Raw genomic sequence first — 17,525 nt, 5'->3', positions numbered from 1 at the left:
CTGGCGTTGCCGCCTCCCTCCTTCTCTCTCTTCTCGCCCCTTCTTAGGTGAATCTTTGCGAGTTCCATGAATTCCCAGCGGGAACGTTTTCCTGGGCGCCCATCCACACCCCAAATTGACCGTCCTGGGGTCGCTCTAGAAAGGGCCAGGGAGGGGGCAGCGCTGCTGCAGCAGTTATATTATAATTATTTGCTGGTAATCTACAGTTAGATTCACGGTTTAAGCCTGCTGGATAGACAGGGGGCCCAAGCGTCTCGGGCCTGTTCCACGCTCACCTCCTCCGAGGTTTCGCGGATTCTAATGCGGAATTTCCTCTCTCCGCCCGCGAAGCGGCCGAGAGGACGGCGGGGCTCCTCCGGGACATTTCCGTTCAATGGAGGGAAAGGGCGCCTTCAGCCTGGAGGCGGAACCGGGATCATTAAGGGCTGGGGTGGTGGGGGGCTGGTGTTCCTCCTGCGCCGTCACTACTGCATCGACGACAGAGAGGGCGAATCTGGCTTGTCCCGGGATGGGGAGAAGAGGAGGGAGTTTCCTCTAACGCCCGGCCTTCCCCAGGCCTTCGAACCAGCGGCTGCTGGCTCTGCCCTGGGATTTCAGGTGGGGCTGAGGGAGCAAAGGCAGCCGCCGCCAGGACTCCTGACTGGGGCTTTGGGAATTGGGCGCAGAGGAGCGGGTGGGAAGAGTCCGCGTCTCGCTCCGTCTCCCGGCCTTGACTCGGCAGCGCCCTCTGAGCCGGGAAGCTTTTCATGGCCCGGGGGGACGGCCGGTCCGGGCTGCAACAGAAGGCGGCTGCTTGGCGTTGAAAAGAAAAGTGCCCGTAGGCCTCTGTGACAAGGGGGGCTGCTGATCCGGGCTCTGGAAGCAAGGGAGCGGCTGCAGGCAGAAAGAGCCGCCAAGGCCGGAGAGCAGCCCCTGTAGCCGAGACTGGGTTTTCCCAGCCCCACGTCCCAGCCGAGGAGGCCAAGGGGTCTGGATCAATGGTCTGGATCAAGGCAGCGTCTTGCTGTCCGAGTGGAGCTTTTGGTTCTCGCAGGCGGAACTGGGGCCTTGGGGAGGCTGGGAAAATGGGAGTCGCCTCCTCGGCTTCCCTAATTGGGAGGGAGGAGAAAACCGAGGTGCGGGCGGTTTCTCCTTGATATGACACGCGACCCGCCCCCTCCCACTGGCCATGGCCTGTCAATCACTGCTGGCAGCCACCAATCGGAGGGCTGAAGCCGGAGGATTTTGGCAGGCGGAGATGGCTTCTCAGAAAAACGCCTGCAGCTCAGCCCCCGCTCCCTGCGGTCTCCGGGAGCAGCCCGTGCCTCTGGGTTGGTCCGGGTAGCGCTCCGACGGGCCCCCTGCAGGCCCCCTCGCAGAGCGATGCTGCCTTCCGCAAATGTGGGGTGGCCTGGCTCCTGGCGTAGCGCCCGAGGAGCGGCGCGCCTGTGTACGGAAAAGGGGTTGCCGGAGGGCTGCTGGGGAGAGTCGCGCTAACTGCTGAGGGGCGGGATGGAAGCCCTGGGGCTGGAGCGGGAGACGGGATCCGCACCGCCACAGCCCTCCGAGCCCATTCGCTTCGGAATCGATCAGATTCTGGGCTGCCCGCCGCCGCAGAGCTGCGTCGGCGAAACAGCAGCCCTCGAGGGCCACGGGGAAGCAGACCTTGCCCGCCAAAGCAGCGGCTACGAGGCAGAATATGGTCCCGCGTGCTCCCTCGGGGCGTACGTTCTTCCGGAGGCGTCGCCGGGCGGGGTGATCCGAGTGCCCGCGCACCGCCCGATTCCCTCCGTGGCCGTCCATCCTCGGCCGGCGGGAGCCAGCCTTCCCTTCCCTTGGATGGAGCACAGCAGGCGACTGACCAAGGACCGGATGGCAGGTGAGTGGCGGTCGTGGCTCGGAGCCCTCTGAGGAAGCCATGGCCCCAGCAAATTCGGCCAAAGCCGCGGGGCTCGGAGGCTCAACTGTACACAAACGCTCGCAAATGTGGAGAGTGGCCGTGGGTTTCCAGCACTGGGGAGGAATGAAGCCCAGGCCCTCCGCCACACCGGCCCAGAGGATTTCCTGAGCGCAAAGGCTCGGCTTCGCTGGCCGCGGAGGGTCGCGGAGGGGAGAAGGCCATTAGAGGAAGCCTGTTCATACGGAGAATCTGGGACTTTCCCCCTAAGCTGCCCTACAAACCAGTTTTGGGAGGGGGCGGGAAGAGGCGACCCGAGGAAGCTGCTTTTGGGGCTCTTGGGAGGAACTGAAACCGCTTTCCTGGGGGGGGGAGGGGGGGCGCGTTTCTCTCTCACTCCAACTAGTCTTTGCTAAGCAGACTCGCATTTGGGCGAGGGGCGCTGGGACGGCGCTTGGCTCAGGCTCTCCAGGCTCCAGGCGGCGACAGGAAAGTGGGGTTCTTCGAGCACCCCCACCCAAGAGTCCCAAGCGCCACCAATCTAGGGAGCCAAGGAGCAGTTTGTAGGTCGCGCCGCTGAACGAGCGTAAGGCCAGCCGCCGAGACTGACCGCCCGTCTCTCGTTCTCGGGGGCAGAGGGGACCTCGTGGGGTGCCTCCTGGGGAGGATCCTGGAAGCGGAGGCCTCTGTAGCCACCAGATCTGTTTCGGCGCTTCCGGATCTCAGGAACTCCGCTCTCTTGCTCTGCCCGTAGCCGCGTTGCCGCCCTTCCCCGTGGCCAGGCGGGTCGGCCACCCGTATCAGAATCGCACGCCGCCCAAGCGCAAGAAGCCGCGGACGTCCTTTTCCCGAGCGCAGATCTGCGAGTTAGAGAAGCGGTTCCACCGGCAGAAATATTTAGCGTCCGCAGAGCGAGCTGCCCTGGCCAAAGCGCTGAAGATGACCGACGGCCAGGTCAAGACGTGGTTCCAGAACCGTCGCACAAAGTGGAGGTACCGGGGCGGGGAAGGGGACGCGCGGGAGGAACCGGGGGACGGGCGATCGGATGGCTGCTTAGAGCGATTCGGGCGACCCTTGCCGGGAGGGGCTGAGTTCGGAAAAGGGAGCACCGACGCTCCAGCACCGGCAGAGGGTTTGGGGGTGAGGGGCAGGGGGCGGGCGGAACGGGCGCTCTCTTCTGCTCGTGCTCGACGTTCCCTTCCCCTTACCGCTTCCAAGCAGCCGACTCCGGCGTCTGCTCGTCGGTGCTTTCAGGCGCTGACGCCATTCCGGTCTCTCCAACAGGCGACAGACGGCGGAGGACCGCGAGGCGGAGCGCCAGCAGGCCAGCCGGTTGATGCTGCACCTCCAGCCGGACCCCCTTCCCGAAGAGTCTGGGGCAGCCGCTGCAGCAGGACCCTCTCTGTTTGCACAACGCCTCGCTCTTCGCCCTGCAGAACCTGCAGCCCTGGGCAGAGAACCACGAGGTTACCTCAGTCTCCGGAGCCGCCACCCTGGTGTGAGCAGAACCGCGCACAGGCAGCGGGGCTCTTTCGCGCGCTGGCAGAGGCGTCCTGCACTCCCGCGCCGCTTACTGTCAGGGAGCAGCTTGCTGGGAACTGAGTGGATTCTCCCGAGGCCTCCGCCCAGACTCCGGGTGGCAAGGAGGCCTGCAATAGTGGCCGGGTTACCGGGCAGCTGGACGGTAGCCAGCCTCGTGTGCGTGCAGACCGCACCCGCAGAAAAGGTGGGGCTTGGAGAGGGTTGAAAGCTGCACGTCCCCCGGCATGGGGAGTGCAGGAGGAAGTGGGAACCCAACGCAAAGCAGGCGGGGAGGAGACGGCCAGCCCATTCCTCCGCCGGGCGCTTCTCACGATCTTCCCTTTGAATGCCTTGGGGCGTGAGTGGGGAACGGGACGTCCGCATCTCCCCTTTCAAAGCCGATCTCCCCCCGCCAAAGTGAGCCGTTCTTCCCGTGGAACTTCTGCCCAGGGAGCCAGAGGCAGATGAACGAGCCCGCCCTCTTTGGATCGGCGCTAGCTTGCAAAATGACTGCGCGGGAGGCAGAGGCGACCTCCGGCCCATAGCACGGAGCCACCGGAAACCACGGCCCTGCTGCTCCTCCAGTCCGCTGCCGTCCCCTTCTTCGCTCCTGCTTGCCTGCTGCTCTGCTGGATTTGCCCGAAGGGGCCTCGGGGGTCCTTCGCAGCGCGTATCGCAGAGGAGGAGCTGCCTGTGCTGTAGACACCCCCCCCCCCCGAGGTCGCCCTCTCTGCCCCGGAAGTCAGGCAGCCCGGAGTGGCGTCCAAGAGGCCCCCCACCCTCTTCCTGATCTCTGGGAAAGCACCAGCCCAGGCGCCCGTCCCAGCCCGCGCGGAGTGGGCTGCCTTCGGCGTCACAGCCCTCCCCTCCTGCCAGCTTCACTCGGGGAATCCGCGGCCGCTTTGGGTGTCCCTGGCTGGGCAGAGGCTTGGCAGGGAGGGCCCGGGCTCGGGGCCACCGGCATTCCCTCCTTTCGAGGTTTGCCTCTTGCGGGCCTGGCTATTGGCCCTCCAGCGTGGCTCGCCGACTGAAGACTGAACCCGCAGAAGGAGCCGCCGACGGAGCTCCCTGGGCTCGTGGACTCCTTTGGGGAGCGAGGCAGGATTTCGGGGTTGAGGCTGACTCTGTCCCGCAGCCGCAGGAGAGAAAAAACGGACCAGGCGGAGTTGTTTGGGCCTGGTGCGCCCCCTGGCGCCCAGGATAAGAGCTGGGAGGCAATTAGGTTACACGGAAAAGTGGCACCGCTGCCCATTTGCTGCTGCCAGCTGATTGGCCAGGAGGGTGAGATCCTGAGGCAGCAGCAGCAGCTCCTTCATTCATGCCCCCTCCTCTGCCTGCCCTTTGGTACAGGAGCAGGAGCGCAGGGGTGCCCTTCTGGGCAGTCCCGCCATCCTGCACAGAGACAGGCCTCCTCCTTGAGGCTACAGGGGCAGCTCCTGGGCATTTTAGGTGCTCAGGGACCATTTCCGCTGGAGGCTCTTGTGGATCCAGTTTGAAGGAGAACCATTCCTGTATTGAAACCATCGATCACTGGGTTCCCCCTCTACCACAACCATGGACCCCAAACAAGGGGAAAGCCAAGGTTTTTACTGAAGGTGAGGGCTACAAGGTGGGACATCCTCGCCTGGGCGACCAATCTGGGCCATCTGGGCAGGTCCTGCCTGGTGCCTGGGTGAGGTCTGTGATTGGGCACGGGGGGGGATTGGGAGGGCAGCTGAGTTGGGGAAGCCCCCCTGAAAGAGCGTTGAGTTCATCAGCTGATGAGGGAAGGGAAGGTTGGGGCTTCTGTGGGTTGTTCTCTCTCTTTTTTAGCTCAGTTTGGCTCTGATAGGATTCGACCCAGAGGGATGAGCTGGACTGGAGCCTGTTGTGGGCAGAGTGCCACCTCCCTTGGGTTTGTTCGGGCTTTCCCCACCGCAAAAGGCAGAGTGGAAAACCTGGGGAGGGGCGCACTCCCAGGAAGGACTTGGGCTCAGTGCCACAAGGCCGCATCACCCCTTTTCACCAGGAGTCTTGAGGAGGATTATTCCTTGCGGTTCCTTGTGGTTCCGGTTCTGCTTTGCAGGGTTTGGCGTAAACATTTGTGCTGCTGGAAAGGACAATTACTGTTCTCTATTATTACATATGTGTTAGTCAAAGTTTTAGGAACAGTAATAAGAACTACAATAAATTAAATCAAAACAGAAAAGTGAAAAAGAATATAAGAAGCTGAAAGTGCAATGAAAAATGAAAACTAAAAAAGAAACAGAAAGAGCAAAATATAAAGAAAAATATAAAGATACAAAGAAATGGCTCACAATATTTTTCATAGCAGTTATAAGTGCAATTATATTTTAACATCTCTCTCTCTCAAATTACACCATGTCTCTGTTCTGTTCTTTTTATGCAAAAAGTTTATAAAAGCCTCCCAGTCACCAATAAATGTAGATACTCTCTTTTCTTCTACTCAGATAATTTATCCATTTTAGCAACAGTCTTCCTGAGTGAGTTGAGTTAAAGCCTTCCATCTTTGTTCATATAATATCTCCATGGCGGTCATATATTGAAAAAAATTCTTCCATCATTTTTTCTGTTTATATATTAATCCTAAAAGGAAAAATTCTGGCTCCAATTGAATACTGATCTTTAAAATCCTCTGAATGTATCTGAGTCCACATTTTAAAGACTTATCTACATGTTCACCAAGCACGATAAAATGTCCCTTCATGTAGTTCACATTTCCAGATATTTCTGAAGTACCTTTATACAACCTCAATATTTTCTCTGGCATTAAATACCAATGATGCATCATTTTATATAGATTCTCTCTGAAGACTATAACAAAATGGAAATTTCAGTCTTTTTAACCACATGTTTTTCCATAGATCCATCTGTATATTTTAAGCAATATGCTTACCTCATCCTTTTTTCTGTTATTCCTCTGTACATTTTAGCAATTACATGTTCATAATCATACACAATTATATTTCAAATTCTCTTACTTTGCTCCATTCCATATTTTTATCTATTTTAAATCTTTCAAATAATTGTAAATGGGAAACGATTGACAGGTATGCCCTTCTGCTATTAATTGTTCTCTTGGTTTGATTTTAAATTCCCTTTGATAATTTTCCAATGTCCCAGTATGTTAACCATATTATACAGTGGAAGGGAAATGGCAGGTATATTTGTTTTCTATGCCTCAGCGTGAACTTCTAATTCTAAAAGTCTCTTATTTCTCAGCAACCCACCGTTGTTTTATCCAGACCAAAAAACAAGCTGCGAATATATACAGTAATTCTGATAAACATTTTTATTTAACATATTATATTTCTTTCCCTTGCTATACAACTTTACACATATTTTTTGTCATTGTTTAAATAATTTATCAGTAACCAAAAAAGGTATTGTCTGAAATAAAAATATAATTCTAGGCAATACATTCATTTTTAGCACAGAGATTCTGTCCAATATTTACAATTTTAATTTCTCCCATTTTAGCATGTCCTTCTTAATTTAATTCCTTCTTGCAACATAATTTTGAAATTATAATTATCCTATTAATATCCATGTTTGATCTTCCAATTTCATATTTTTGTAAACATCTTCAAGGTCTGATTATTAATCTTAAAACCTGTTTACAATACCACATTTTCCCATTGATGTTTCTACCTCCTTCTAGTGTATCTTCAAAATTAACACCAAATCATTCACAAATGCCCTTCTTCGATAAATTTCATTTTAGCAAAATTTTAGAACATGCAGACATCAGTGTTTTGTTCATTTTTGACTATCACAGAGTTTTGTTAGTTCTCCATTAACAATTGTTTGTGCTTTCTGAGTAATACGGTCCTACCAATTTAATAAAATTATCTCCAAGGTTCATATCTTCCAGATCTGTAAACAAGAAAATCTAATTCAAATTATAAAAGACCTTCTTTGCATCTAAGCGTATCAGTGCTTGTTTTTTATTATGTACTTTCAGTTCTCCAGAACATCTAAAATATTTCTAACCATCGTCTTTTAGATAAAAACCTGCATTGATCTTCATAATTAAAGTCCTGTAAAATTATCTCCAATCCTTCAGCCAAAATTGTGAATGAATTATCTTTACTGAATAATGACTATACATTTTTTATAATCGCTATTCAATAAAGTAATTGGTGATTTTTATTTTATTTTTACTAAAGTCAGTCTTCTGCCTCTTTAGATTTTATGCTGTATTAGCCTCTTTCCAGTTATAGGATTAGGAATCTTTTCATTTTGTAGAATAATATTGTTTGTTGTAAAAACTAAATGCTCATCCTCAAAACAGTTTTACTAAGAGGCTGGCAACACATCTGGATCAGGTTCTTTTCCTCTTTTAGTTTTATTAATAACTTCACACAATCCCCCTATTATATGTCCATTCAAATATTTGATTCTCTGTAATCTTCACTAAATTATTCTTCCACTTTTTCCAAGGAAATTTCTGGTCCTTTATATAAAGTAGTATAATACTGATTAAATACTTTTTGTAGATTTGCATCATCTCTAATTACAGTATTTTCTTCTTGTAACTTTAATATCACTTTTTTTTCTTTTTGCATTTTATATGCCAATGATTTCTCCGATTCATTTGCAAATTCAAAATTTCTATAAGGAACTGATTTAATTAATTTTGCTATTTTAAAAAGCATTTTTATCAGAAAATAAATTCCGTTTGCTAAAGCATCTGTCCCCTTTACCCATTTAAAACATATTGAAACACAGTTTTGTTTAGCTTTCTGGTATTACGTTAAAAAAAAAATTCAGTTAGCATTTCTTCTTCTTTTTAATTCCAAAATGAAGGTAACTCCCTGAGGATCTTTGCTCTTTACTGCTGTTCGAAATACATCTTTCAGGTTGTACATTGATACAATTGATGGCTCAGTGGTTAGAATGGAGGCTGATGGGTTTTGAGGTTAACTCACTCTTCCATTCTTCCCACTGCTGGGAGCAACACACACTGACATTGTAAACTGCTGTGATGTTTACCGTTGCGGGGTTGGGAGCACCGGAGCTGGTCCGCAGGGAAAGAAGCCTGGACTCGCAGGCACCCCACCCACGCAGGAGCTCCTTCCAGACGGCTGCTCCTGCTGCTGGAAGCCTTGCTTTCACTACGTTGCCCCAACGGGGCTGCACCCTTGAGAAGGATTCCGAGGCTCAGAGAAGGGACCGGACCCCCCAAAGAGGGAGAGCTGCAGAGGCAGCCGGGGACGGCTCGGGGAAGGCGGTGACGAGCCGCTGTCCGGCTCGGCCCGGAAGCGGGCGGGGGCGGGCGAGGGGGCAAGAAGATCGGCACCGGCAAGATTTGGGGCGGAAACCCGGGTTGCCGGAAGCCGAGGGGCGGCGGCTCCCCTCTTCCCCGTCACTCCTGGCCCAGCTGAGCATCGCTCCTGGCGGCGAGAACAGAACTGCCCAGCCAGGCACAGCTGCGGCCAGCGGGGGTTCCGCAGGGCAGGCGCTGAAGAGCCGTCGGGCGGGCGGGCACGTGGCCTGGAAGCAGCCCAGTAGGGAGCAACAGGAGGCTCCGCTCGGACCGAGGAGGCGGCTTTCTTGCAAAAACTGGATGGGTCTCCGTTGCCCCCCCCCATTCCCTGTCCAAGTCTAGTACAGACCCTTAAGGCGTCCTATGAGTCCCCGGTGCTTGCGGGGCCGAACGTGGCTCCGAGTGTTGCAGGTGAACCCACCCCCTTCCCTGCTAGGGGAGCAGTTTTGGGTGCCAGTTTACTTCCAGGTCGGACTTGAAGGGTTGATCCCGACTTTCCCTATCCCTTCATGGCAAGGGAACCGGCTCGTTCCAATGTCACAGAGTCCTACACGGGCAGGCAGGGAGGGCATCTAACAGACCCCCTCGGTTAAAGAGTGTGGACTGGCAGAGGGTAGGAAGGGACCCTTCTCAACTCTCACCCTGCCCTATGGGCTGGCTGCCTACCCACCTCTGAAGAGCACCGAGATCGGGCTCCGCCAGCTGGCCTGGGGTTCCAGAGTGCTATGCTGTGTGTGTGGGGGGGGGGGGGGTTGTTGGTGAGCTGAAGGTGCTTTCTCTGCCTTTTCAAAGTTGCAATTGTCCCTTTTAGCTTTGTTTCAACCTGGTTTTCAACTTGTTTGAAAAACAGGTTTGTACTTTTTTATTTGTAAACCTCTCACAGGCAGAGACGTGGTAGGCGGCACAGACTGGTCGAACAGTGAGGGCCGGGTGCCTCATATCCACCTCCCTGAATCTGAGCACTGGCTCCCACAGGGCTGTGTGCTCATTCCCTACCTGTTCTCACTGTACACACAGGATTGTGTATCGCCTGACCCATCCTTTGTGAGCATTAAGTTCGCAGATGACACCCCCATACTGGGTCTTATTACAGATGGAGACAAAGCAGCGTACGGGGGGGGGGGGAGGGTCAAAACTACCCACATAGTGCTTAGAAAACAACCTGCACCTGAACACCAGCAAGACCAAGGAGATGGTGCTGGACCTCCAGAAGAAGAGAGAGGAACCAGCCCCACTTTACATTGAGGGGGGCTGCGTGGAGAGAGTTTCCTCCTTTAAATTCCTGGGAGTCTACTTCAGCAAAGATCTCACCTGGAAAATCTTCAGGACCCAGGTGGCCAGAAAGGCCCAACAGAGACTCCCCTTCCTCAGGGTCTTGCGGAAAAACAAAGTGGAACTGATGTCCTCCTTTTACTGGTCCACAAGAGAAAGCTTCCCCACGCAAAGCCGTTGTTCGTGCACATATTATCCCGATTAAAACAGAAAAAGTCATTTACGGGTAAAACATTACCCAGGTCTGACCGCAAGCGACGCAGTTCTAAGTTATCCAAACCGAGAATTTCGAGCCTCGTAGCAGAAGGAATTCTATTGTGTACGGAAGAGCGCAAGGCTTTTCTGGTGAAATGCTTCTGAACCCGCTCGATTGTACTGCTGTCAGATATATGGTGGGGTTTCCAAACAGTTGGACGATACTCTAAAATGGGCCTAGCATCAATTTTATAAGCTCTAATTAGCAATACAATGTTTCCTGGGGAAAAAGCTTGGCAAAATTAAGTTTACAACTCTTCATGCTTTTTCGGCAACGCTGTTACAGTGAGCTTTGGGGCACAGATGGTCAGAGACAACGACACCGAGGTCCTTGACAAAGTGAGGGTCATCTGGTGGGTCAAAGCCACCCAGCTTTTCCTTGACATTCTGATTACATTCACCAACATGTAAGACAGAGCATTTATTAATTGAAATTTGAAGTTGGCAAATAAATGACCACCCAGACACATAATCCGGATCGCTTTGCAAAACAACAGAATTATTGTACATATGGGAGTGGGGGGTGGGGGGAGGGGGAGCCGCCGAGGGAGGGGCAGAGTTTGTAGCTTATTTCCTCATTTCTTCCATTCCTGCCAAGGGCTCCAAGGTGAGTTGATCAAAGGGTCCTGGCAGCAGATCTGGGCCTTGTGCCAGTTCTGTTCTGTGATCAGCTCTTTCTCAGCCTGCAACGGAAAGAGGGGCCTGCTGAACAGGGAGAAGGGGGGCAGGGCCTATGGGCCCACCCAGCAGGGTTGCGTGCCCCCACTCCCTTTGACCTGGAGGGGGCATCCGTGCCCATTGGTGGGCACAAGGAAGATCCGGCTTCCTTAGGCAGCCAGGTGACTGGCACATCCGTGGAATGAGCTGCAGCAGCTGGAGAGAGCATCCCCATGCAATGGCAGTATACCAGCAAGGCGGGGGGGGGGGGGGCGATGCTGGAGAGTTGTCCCAGGTCTCTGCCTGGGTGGCCTCAGCTGGAACTCCACCCGCTGGGTGCTGAGGACGGGGGGTTAGCAGAGCCGGTTGTTCATTGCAGGCACTTTATGCTGCTTCGCCCCAAGACTCTGTGCCGAGTGAGTCGGTTGAAGATGCTGTGATTCCGAGAGGCTTTTTATGCCCCCAAAGAGCATCCAGAGCAGCCCCCCCCCCTCGATGTGATGAGTGGGAAGCCCAGAAGGTTTACTTACGAGGAGGAAGAAGTTCTCCTGGCTGCCGGAAGCCGACTCCAGCCGCAGGCGGTACTGCAAGGGGAAGTAAGTGGCGGGCAGGTCCCAGGAGGCTGGGGGAGCCCAGGACACCTTCCTCCCTGTGATATTCAGGTAGGCGGGAGCATCGGGCTTCACTGCAAGGAGAGCAGGGGCCCCATCAGACCCCCTCCACCCAGCCCCCCTCGCCGCCTCCCTCCAGAGGCCCAAAGCGGGGGGGGGGGAGGAGCCAGCCTAGAAAGAGCCCCCCCCCATTCTTTCCTTCAAGGAAACAAAGGCGCCTCCATTGAGGTCAGGAGGTTCAGCTCTTCTGTCCTTCCCCAAATCGTCCTTCCTAAGGCAGGCGGGGTTCAGGGATGGCATGAGATGCTCTGCCCAAGTGGACTCGGGTGGAAGGGGAGGCCAGGGGTTTGCCAGCTCCCTGCAATGCGCCCTGGGTCAGCTGGTGAGCTGATGGGGGAAGCTGGCAAGAGTCCTTCATCTGCAGGAGCAGGAGGGAGGGGTCTGTGGGGGGGGGCAGAGACAGGTGCAACGGCTGGAGGACTCAGACCGCCGGGCTGGGCCTTCCAAGGTCTTGGGGGGGGTCCTGCGTGGGGGGGTGGGGAGGCTGGCGCCATCCATACCGACGTCCCGCAAGAGGAATGTCTTGTTCACTTCGTTGTAGCCGCGGCCGCCTTCAGACAGGCCCTTCAGCACCAGGACGAGGGGCGTGACGGGCGCTTCCTCAGCGTGGGAACAGAAGGAGCAGTTGTTCAACTGGATCTGCACCATCCTGTTTCCCGGAAGAGCCACTTCTGTGGAGCACAGCTCAGCCCCTGTGTCCCTGCAGAGAGGAGGCAGAAAGGGGGCCCTGAGTGGCTGCAGCGGGCGTGGACGGGGGCTCCCCGTGGGCTCAGAGGCCCCCTTTCCTCGCCGTAATACTCAGCACGCCATGCAGAGGGAAAGGAGGGCCAGGGCTCCTCACCTGTGTTTCAGGTGGACCAGAAAAGTCGCCGGGTTCTGAGACTTCCAGGAACAGTTCAAGGTGCCGCTGTATGATGGAGCCCTGCAGGAAATGGCCGGTTCTCTCTTTCTTCCTGCAAGAACCGGGTGAGAGGATTCAGGGCGAGTCCTGGCCACCCTTCCTGCAGGGGGCATCTCCCACCTACCGAGCTGCCCCGAGAATCTGAATTCGGGGCAGAAAAGGCAACTGCACCAGGGCCCAGCCGAAAGAGGATCCCTACTGCTGCTCCTCCTGCCACCATCTGTGCCCAGCTGGAAGAGACTGCCCATCCCACCCTCCTCAGGTGGCAGCTCCTGTCCTCCCTGGGGGTGGGGTGGGGGCTCACATGCCCCCCTCCACCGTGTTTCCTACCAGCAGAGATGGAGGCACTCCTCAGTCTTTCTGGGATATTTAGGATGGGTTAGCAGGAAGGGGTCCGAGGCAGAGGGGCAGCAGCCCAGGCCTGCCCCCTTCCCTCTGAAGGCTGGTGGTGAAATGGGGTGGAGAGCGAGGCTGGGGGGGGGTCTAGCCGGGGCTCTGGGAATGAGCCCCCACAGGGGATCCTTGCCCCCCACTTTCCCCGCTCACCCTCTGGCTTGAAGAAGTAGCTGTGATTCACCCACAGGACCACATGGAAGCTCTGAAGCAGCCGGGCTCCGGCCCAGCAGGAATAGTTTCCGGCATAAGGGATGTCCAGGTTGTGAATGACCAGCTCTCTGCCGGAGTCCTCCAGCACCTCTCCATTGTGCTTCCACTCCACGGGGTCTCCAGGGGAGCCGGAGCAGCTCCAGGTTATGTCGGCGTATTCCTTCTTGATCAGCACTGAGGGGAAAACCCCAGACGGGAGACTCAGCGGTGGGGCCGGAAGGGGCCCTGCCAGGCTGGCCTGCTTTCAGCTCCGAAGCTCTTCCAGAGCTGAGCATGCAGGGCAAGTATTGTGGCCAGAGATCCTTTCTGGGGGGGGGGGGGCTCCACTGTCCTCCAGAGCAGCAGCGGATGGGATGCTGCCAGCAGAAGCCCCAGGGGACATCTGGGCACCTCTTGTGCAGGAGGCTTTCAGAGTGCCCTGTCTTCACTCCCTGCGGGGGAGGACCCCCCCTTGGCTGCTCTCCTCTCCTTCCAGACACCCCCCCCCCCCGGGCGACCCTGCTCCTTCCTTGGGGAGGGGAGCGGAGCCTTCCTTGCCTGCGGTGGTCTTGTGGCAGTTGTGCGGAAGAAACGGGGGCGGCTGGCTCTGCTGTCTGCCCACTTCCTGACTTCTGCCCCTCTCCTGGGCACATCCAACCCCCCCCACCCTCCTGTACCTACAGCTCTGATCTCTTAGTTGCTCAGCGTCCCCACCAGAACCGCAACACTCACTTTGTTAACCAATTTCGTTGTATTTATTTTGTACAATGACAATAAAGGCTATTCTACCTTTTGGCAGGAATGGCAAATTCCCCTTCAGGGAAATCGAGGGGAAAACTCTCCTATCCTGCCCCTCTTGGCCTCTGCATGGAGGACTTTTTTTTCTCTGCCAGAAATTTTCTAGTACTTCCGGAGCAGCTAACGCTGGCTTCTCCATTCAGGTCTTGGGGGGGGGGGGGAGACCCCTGAAATTTGGGAGACCTCTAGGGAGTGTGATTGGGCACAGCCACCCGCAAATGGCCCAAGATATTTGGCTCCTGGCCCTCCCTGGACCCCTCTGGGGACAAACGGGCAAACCAGGCACTTACGTGAGGAGGGGAAAGCAGCCGTGAGCTCCATCACCACAGCCACCAAAGCTGCCCACGATCCCAGCAGCATCCGTGCGAGACGAAGGGAGGCCTGTGGGAGAGACTGGGCTGCCTGGGGAGGAGGAGGAAGGGGAGAGGGTCTGCTGTGAGGTCACGGGTGGAAAGCCCCCCTGGCCCTAACCCAGACCCTCCTTGAGCATCACCCCAAAGCCCAGGCCTGGGCCAGAGTGGCTGTGCTCGGGGCAGAGGGTCCTCCTGAGCACCTGGGCCCCCTCCTCCTCCCTCTCAGCCTCAGGCAAGGGGAAGCCAGGCAGACCCTGGCTGGAAATCCTGCCAAGAGAATTGTAGGGAGAGTCCAGGAGTCAATGCTGACTTGAAGGCTGAAACCTCTGGAGATACCTGGCCAGCAGCCAGCCCCCCCCCCCAGCAGAGGGGTCTGTGGGCCCCCCAGGGCCCCTGCTCTCCTTTCTCCTCCCCCCCCCCGCCCAGAGCACTTACTTCTCCGTGGCTCCTGGGTCCTCTGAGAGGAAGGCAGGAGGAAGGCTGGCCTAATATACCATTTCTGGTGGGGGGGGGGAGGAAACCTCTGACACAGGAGGAGAGGGCGGGCAGGGGAGGGAGAAGTTCTCAGGGCATCCCCCGCCCCCCCCCCCCGGGACTCTCCTTGCAGAGGGAGCTGCTGTGGCCAAGCCAGCCTCTCCCTGGTCCCACTGGCACTTGGGCTTGATGCCAGAGGGGGCTCCCCATGGCAGGACCCTCCCTGGGTTTGGGCTGGAGTGGAATGGAGGCCCTGCCCTTTCCAGCAGCCTGGGAAGCCAGGATGGGCACAAGCCAGGTCTGGACTGCCTGCCATTGGCGGAAGACCCAGCCAAAGGTGTGCGCCCACAGGGGCCTCTCCGGGGGCTCTCTGGGGATCCTGGCCAGGTTCTTCTGGGTTATTTGATGAGCTTCTCCAGGGCCTCCGAATAGAAGGGCTGGAAAGGATCCTGGGTCATCCAGCCGGGTCTCCTGCCCTGCGGAGATTTCTCGGCTTCTATGCCCAGCATCCCCCAGGGACAGATGCCCCCCCCCCTCCCCGTGTCTGGAGTACCTCCTGCCAAGAAGCATCCGCTGACTCCCGGGGGAGCCTCTTCCGGCCTTGAAGATCCTGGGCCTGAGGAGGATTTTGCTGACCAGCTTCCTTGCAACTGAGCTGCATTCTTCTCTGCCCTCCGGAACGACCCTGCCTTCCGCCGGTCCCACTTCTGATATTTGCAGCTGACTGTGACACGCCCAGGCAGACGGCTCTTCTCCGGGCTGGGCATACACGCTGCCTCCAGCAGGACCTCGTGAGCTGCTCTTTCCCAGCTCGGATCTTCTTTGGATCCTCCACCTCCGTGTCCCTCCTAAATGCAATGCCCAGAATCTGGACAAAAGATTCTAGGCGCGGTCTGACCAGTGCAGAACAGAATCTGATCCTGATAAGCTTCACAGCCGACTTCCCTTGTTGGCTTTTTCTGCAGCTGCATAACGTGGTTGGCTCGTGTTCAGCGCATGGTCCACTAGGACCCCTTAACCCTTTTCTGCAACGTTTCCTGTGGCTCCACTATGAATCCGGGGTCCACAGCCAAAGAGGGAGGCAGCCGGCCGTGTTCATCCCTTGGGACATCAGGCCCCATTGAGAAAGTGGAGAGAATCTGTCCGCAGGGTGGGCAGGGGGCTCTCCCTTTCAGCACGAGAAGCCCTCCGAGCTGAATTCTTCCACGTAGCTCACAGGGGGGGTCAATAAGATGCTACACACAGATCCCGACTGGCCCAACTATGCCAGATCCCTCCCTTCCCATGGCTGATGCCCACGTCTGATCTTAGCTAGGGGCTTCAGCCCCAGATCTACAGGGAGAAGCTCAGAGCCGTGGCTCAGCTCCTCAGCTGCCCCAGACACTGGCCTCCAGCCAGCAGCATGAACGGGCCTTAAAATGGGCCTTTTGCTCTCACCTTTCCTCCCTTTCACTGAGCTTTCAGGTGGCTTCACAGTTGTTTGATTTCAAATGCCCTTCAAATGGAGAGAGGTAATTAACCTGTCTATGCTCGTTTCTTTCTTGGGGCAGCAGCAGAGGGACCCTCTGTGATGGACCCTCCAGACATATAACTATAGGGTCAGGTTGCTGCAAGGAAGAGGTGAGAGTTGGAAAGGATAAATATGGGTGGGGGGGGGAGTTTCCAGTTACAACTGCAGCAAGATGCAGCAACTGCTTTACTTCTGAGCCACCCCTTCCCTGCCCTTGCCCACTCTGTTCTGAAGGGAGAGATGGCAAAACATCCACGGGGCAAGTAGTGGCCTTACCCCGTTCCTTGTGCAAAGGCTGGGAGAAGCCATGCCAGCCTACAGGCCAGAGTCATGCCAGAATGCCATGATAGTCTGGCAGAGACAGAAAGATACCCGTAGAGGGAAGGCTTACGAGGGCCCATCCAAGTACCAGACCAGCTAGAGTGGTGCCACCTTTCCGAACCTCAATCTTTGTTAGGCAACCTTGGCTCACTTGAGCAGGCTAGAAAGATGGATGACCCAGGCCTGCCTCAGACCAAGCAGAGTCCCAGGGAAATTGGTTGACACCTATTTTTCCTTCGAATGCGGAAGGCATTGTGCAGGATGCTGAGCCCAAAGGTGGATTAACACATTTGCTGGGAACAAGGTGGGTCTCTAATTACATCTTTAACTGCCCAGAGTGTGTGGGGGGGTGCTGTCCCTGCACCTACGTCCTGGCCACAAAGGAGAAGTCACAGGATTTGCCCACCAACTTAAGAGACCAACCAACCTTCCCACAATGGAGTTGCCAAGACTGGTCCTGCCTAACCCAGGATACCACAGGTTGGAGGCTGGCGAAAAAGGGGAAGGATATTTTTTGGAAGGATTCTTACTCACTCTGGTTTGTGGGGGTGGAAGAGAAAAGATATTCTGACCAGAACAAGTCAGAGTTTCCATGGTAAGGCGAAGACCGGCTGCCCCAAGTACCACCCCTGGAAGCGATGAGACACCAGCCGTGCTAAGGAAGGAGGAATTCCAGCAGGAAGTTCTTCATTCGCAAAACACCGTAGAATTAGGTGCTGCTGCTGCTGCTGTGTGATGACTGAGCCTGGGGATTCCTGACCCCCAGAATCAGCAAACGGAAGCCAAGATAACCACAACCCCCATCCTTCGGGTGCAGAGCAGAATGGAAGATGGGGCAATAGCAGAGAGGCTGCCCGACTCGGGGGGCACAGGCTGGGCAAGAATGGGGAAGCAGCCTCTGGGGGTGCTGCTTATGCTGCTCCCCGACTTGTGCAAAGCATGAGGCAGCTGTGAGAGAGGACCCGGCCCAACTGTGCCACCGCGAGAGGAAACCGCCTTGCCGAGACTCCGTGGAGGTGTGGGCCGAGGGGCAAGCGTGGCTTCCCCTCTTCTCCAGGCGGC

The 17,525-nt window shown here is 55.6% G+C and overlaps 2 protein-coding genes across 2 annotated transcripts; one reads left to right on the top strand and one right to left on the bottom strand.

Annotated features, from left to right (window-relative positions):
* The first annotated feature begins 1,491 nt into the window (after positions 1-1,491).
* On the top strand, positions 1,492-3,378 carry TLX2 (T cell leukemia homeobox 2). The gene is given in 4 exon segments (XM_014053553.1): positions 1,492-1,858; positions 2,631-2,868; positions 3,161-3,233; positions 3,235-3,378. Coding segments are annotated over 4 exon segments (822 nt in total).
* A 7,390-nt stretch (positions 3,379-10,768) lies between these two features.
* Positions 10,769-16,451, bottom strand: LOC148043696 (interleukin-12 subunit beta-like). The gene is made up of 7 exons (XM_087723822.1): positions 16,419-16,451; positions 14,096-14,207; positions 12,969-13,202; positions 12,363-12,474; positions 12,022-12,221; positions 11,381-11,535; positions 10,769-10,876 (listed from the first exon to the last, which is right to left on the bottom strand). The coding sequence occupies exons 1-7, from the start codon at positions 16,449-16,451 to the stop codon at positions 10,769-10,771; spliced, it is 954 nt and encodes a 317-aa protein (XP_087579948.1).
* Between the last annotated feature and the right edge of the window lie 1,074 nt (positions 16,452-17,525).

Source organism: Thamnophis sirtalis, unplaced genomic scaffold (genome assembly GCF_051295495.1).
Source record: "Thamnophis sirtalis isolate CommonGarterSnake01/CBP01778 unplaced genomic scaffold, rThaSir2_p1.2 scaffold_10, whole genome shotgun sequence".
NCBI classification, from domain to species: Eukaryota; Metazoa; Chordata; class Lepidosauria; order Squamata; family Natricidae; genus Thamnophis; species Thamnophis sirtalis.
Note: the sequence above shows the minus strand (reverse complement) of the source record. Positions and strands in the feature narration are given on the sequence as shown.

Excerpts from the sequence above, each read along its gene's own strand:
- LOC148043696 (XM_087723822.1), bottom strand. The coding sequence starts at position 16,451 with ATGGCTTCTCCCAGCCTTTGCACAAGGAACGGG. Across the intron at positions 13,203-14,095 it reads GGCTGCTTTCCCCTCCTCAC|TGCTGATCAAGAAGGAATAC; the intron begins GTAAGTGCCTGG and ends TTTTCCCCTCAG. Across the intron at positions 12,222-12,362 it reads CTGGTCCACCTGAAACACAG|GGACACAGGGGCTGAGCTGT; the intron begins GTGAGGAGCCCT and ends TCCTCTCTGCAG.